The sequence below is a fragment of the Fulmarus glacialis genome, unplaced genomic scaffold (genome assembly GCF_000690835.1).
Source record: "Fulmarus glacialis isolate BGI_N327 unplaced genomic scaffold, ASM69083v1 scaffold3220, whole genome shotgun sequence".
NCBI lineage: Eukaryota > Metazoa > Chordata > Aves > Procellariiformes > Procellariidae > Fulmarus > Fulmarus glacialis.
Window position 1 is genome coordinate 31,852 of NW_009188268.1, and position 2,697 is coordinate 34,548.

At 35.9% G+C, this 2,697-nt stretch overlaps 1 protein-coding gene across 1 annotated transcript; it reads left to right on the forward strand.

Annotated features, from left to right (window-relative positions):
- Positions 1-320: 320 nt before the first annotated feature.
- On the forward strand, positions 321-1,268 carry LOC104076919 (taste receptor type 2 member 8-like). Its single transcript, XM_009577950.1, has one exon. It carries the CDS (start codon positions 321-323, stop codon positions 1,266-1,268), a length of 948 nt encoding a protein of 315 aa, XP_009576245.1.
- The last annotated feature ends 1,429 nt before the right edge of the window (positions 1,269-2,697 follow it).

Consider the following 2,697-nt stretch of genomic DNA (forward strand, 5'->3'; position numbering starts at 1 on the left):
TCTGTCATTCTAGGTAGGAATATAAACAATTGGGCAAAAGATGGGGAGGTTAATACAGCTGGCTATCCCACATCCCTAGGGAAAAGCATAGGCAAATCTTATGCATGTAAAAGGTTAGAATTAACTATTAAATCCTTCTCTGATTTGCACTTTCAGGAAGAACATCAACAATCATTTTCCACTATCATTTCCAGATGTCTTTTTGTTTGTAGATATAAGGTGGGCAAACCTGAGCTGGGGCTAGTCAGATACCATCACGTCTGCTCAACTTCTTGCACAGTTCCACAAGCTAATCAGGCAGAGGTGACCAAAGCAGCAAGATGTTGCCACCAGTTCTCATCATTTCAATAAGTATTGTAGCTATTGAAGTTGTAATTGGATTTACTGGAAATGGGTTTATTACAGCTGTTAATATCATTAACTGCATCAAAAGCAAAAAAATTTCTTCCGCTGATATGATCCTGATCTTTCTGAGCACATCAAGATTTATCTTGCAGCTGACCATACTGATGCACATTCATAGTCTCTACTTTGCGGATGTGTTTAAGTTGGCTTCCATGTACAAAGCTTTTGGTGCTGTATGGATGTTTGTAAACCATGCTAGTTTGTGGTTCAGTACCTGGCTCTATGTACTCTACTGTGTAAAAATAATCAATGTCACCCAATGGCTGTTGCTGCAAATCAAGCTCAGAATAGCTGGGATGGTCCCATGGCTGCTTCTAGGATCGCTGGTGATCTCTTCTGTGACTTCTCTTCCTTTACTATGGATTACACCCAGCACTTACCTCTGCAGCTCAACGGGGAACTGTAGAAAAAATAGCACAGCACATATCAGTGACTGGGACAGTTCGTATCTCTACCTGCTTCTTCTTTACTTTGTAGGTTGCTTTTTTCCTCTAGTACTGTCTGTGGTAACCTCAGCCCTATTAATTACTTCTCTATGGAAACACACAAAGACGATGCAATGTTATGTAGATACTTTCAGGGATCCTTTGATAGATGTTCACCTAACTGCCATTAAATCCATTATTTCTTTCTTGATCCTGTACCTTTCCAGTTTTGTAGCTCAAATTCTGTTGATACTGTCGACTTCTCAAAGTAAAGATGATGTGAAAGTTGCAGTATCCTTAGTTGTAGCTGGGGCATATCCTTCCGCACACTCTATCATCCTGATCATAGTCAATTCAAAACTGAAATTGGCATTCAGGATGCTTTGCCAGCATCTTAAGTGCCATTTGGAAAATATAACTCTGTGCCTCATAATATAGCTTAAGAGAAACACTTAAGTAACAGATCTGGAATCAAGACTTCTATGCATTTACTGTTTCATTGTCTTTTTTCTTAGTCAGTAACTTTCATCTTTCAGAGATTTCCGTGATTAGACCTCCTTAACATTTCAGAACATCTGAAATAATGTGCATTTTTACCTTTTTTTCTACACCACTTTTGCTCCCTCAATCTTATTTAATAAAGAGTGAGAAGAAGAATGTACTGAAAGGAAACAATGCACTTAAATAATAAATCAAGTACAGGACGCTTTGTGATTTCACATTCTCAGCTGCTATGAAGAAAATTAATTCTATCCCAGCCAAAACCAGCACAAAGACTGACAGTTTTATGATATGTTTGAATTGAAGAAAATGGGGCTAAAACAGAGACAAAATTTACAGAGCTGACAAATAACAGTTCTCTGCTAAAGGATCTTTCACCTGAGAAGATTAAAATTGGATGAAACACATGCTGTACAAGCCACAGCTGGTGTGACATACAAACAGAATATGATTCTAAACATGAAAAACTAGCTAAAAGATAAACTGAGGGAAAATTAAGATATGGAAACATCATATAGCCAATTAATATAATCAAATTATATACTGAATCAGGTTTATTTGTGTTAGGATTCCAGTATGTATATAGCAATTTAGTGGTTAAATACCTCTTTAAAACGGATCCTTTTGTTCAAAACATGTTTTATGCTCGTTCATTTTGTTTTCTTTAAAGTGGATTGCTAAGGTCGTGATTACAATGTAAATAGATGTAGGTACACAGGCCTGTCTACTGTAGAAAATCTTCTTGTTGAGTTGACTGTTCTGATTACAAATTTGCCTTTTTACATGATTTACTGTTGCTTTGAGCAGTTGTGAGTTGTTTCTAAGGCTGTTCTCTTTTAATATTTTATGTTACTATGAAGTTTCACATGCAGTTGATAAAATATGTTCCTCAACAAATCCTGTCGTGTTTTATCAAATAATGTGTTAGACGATTCTACTCTGAAATTCTCAGCTCGGCTCAAGTATTTTTATGCTGTATATCCTCTCCGCAGGTATTTAGATAATGCTAGATTATAAATCACTACAGTGAGAGTTTCAGTCTCATCTATAAAATTAATGAAGAAGGTGATTCTCTTAAGTCTTGAAGTGTATCGGCCTCAGTGTTTGAAACATTGGAGTAAAATGCTTTGAAATCATTATTTAACAATATTAGATAAAGAGTGAATACAATGTTTTTAACTAGTATCTTAAAATACTGTTTACAATGAAATATATGTTAATAGGAGGCATAAATGAATACACTAATATCAAATGATATGATTATTAGCATGTGCAAACAGTGGGGTCAAACTGCATAGCAGGAAAGGAGGATGATTAAACTCATCAACACAGTGTTTCGAGGCACAGTAGAGCTGTAAAACGAAGA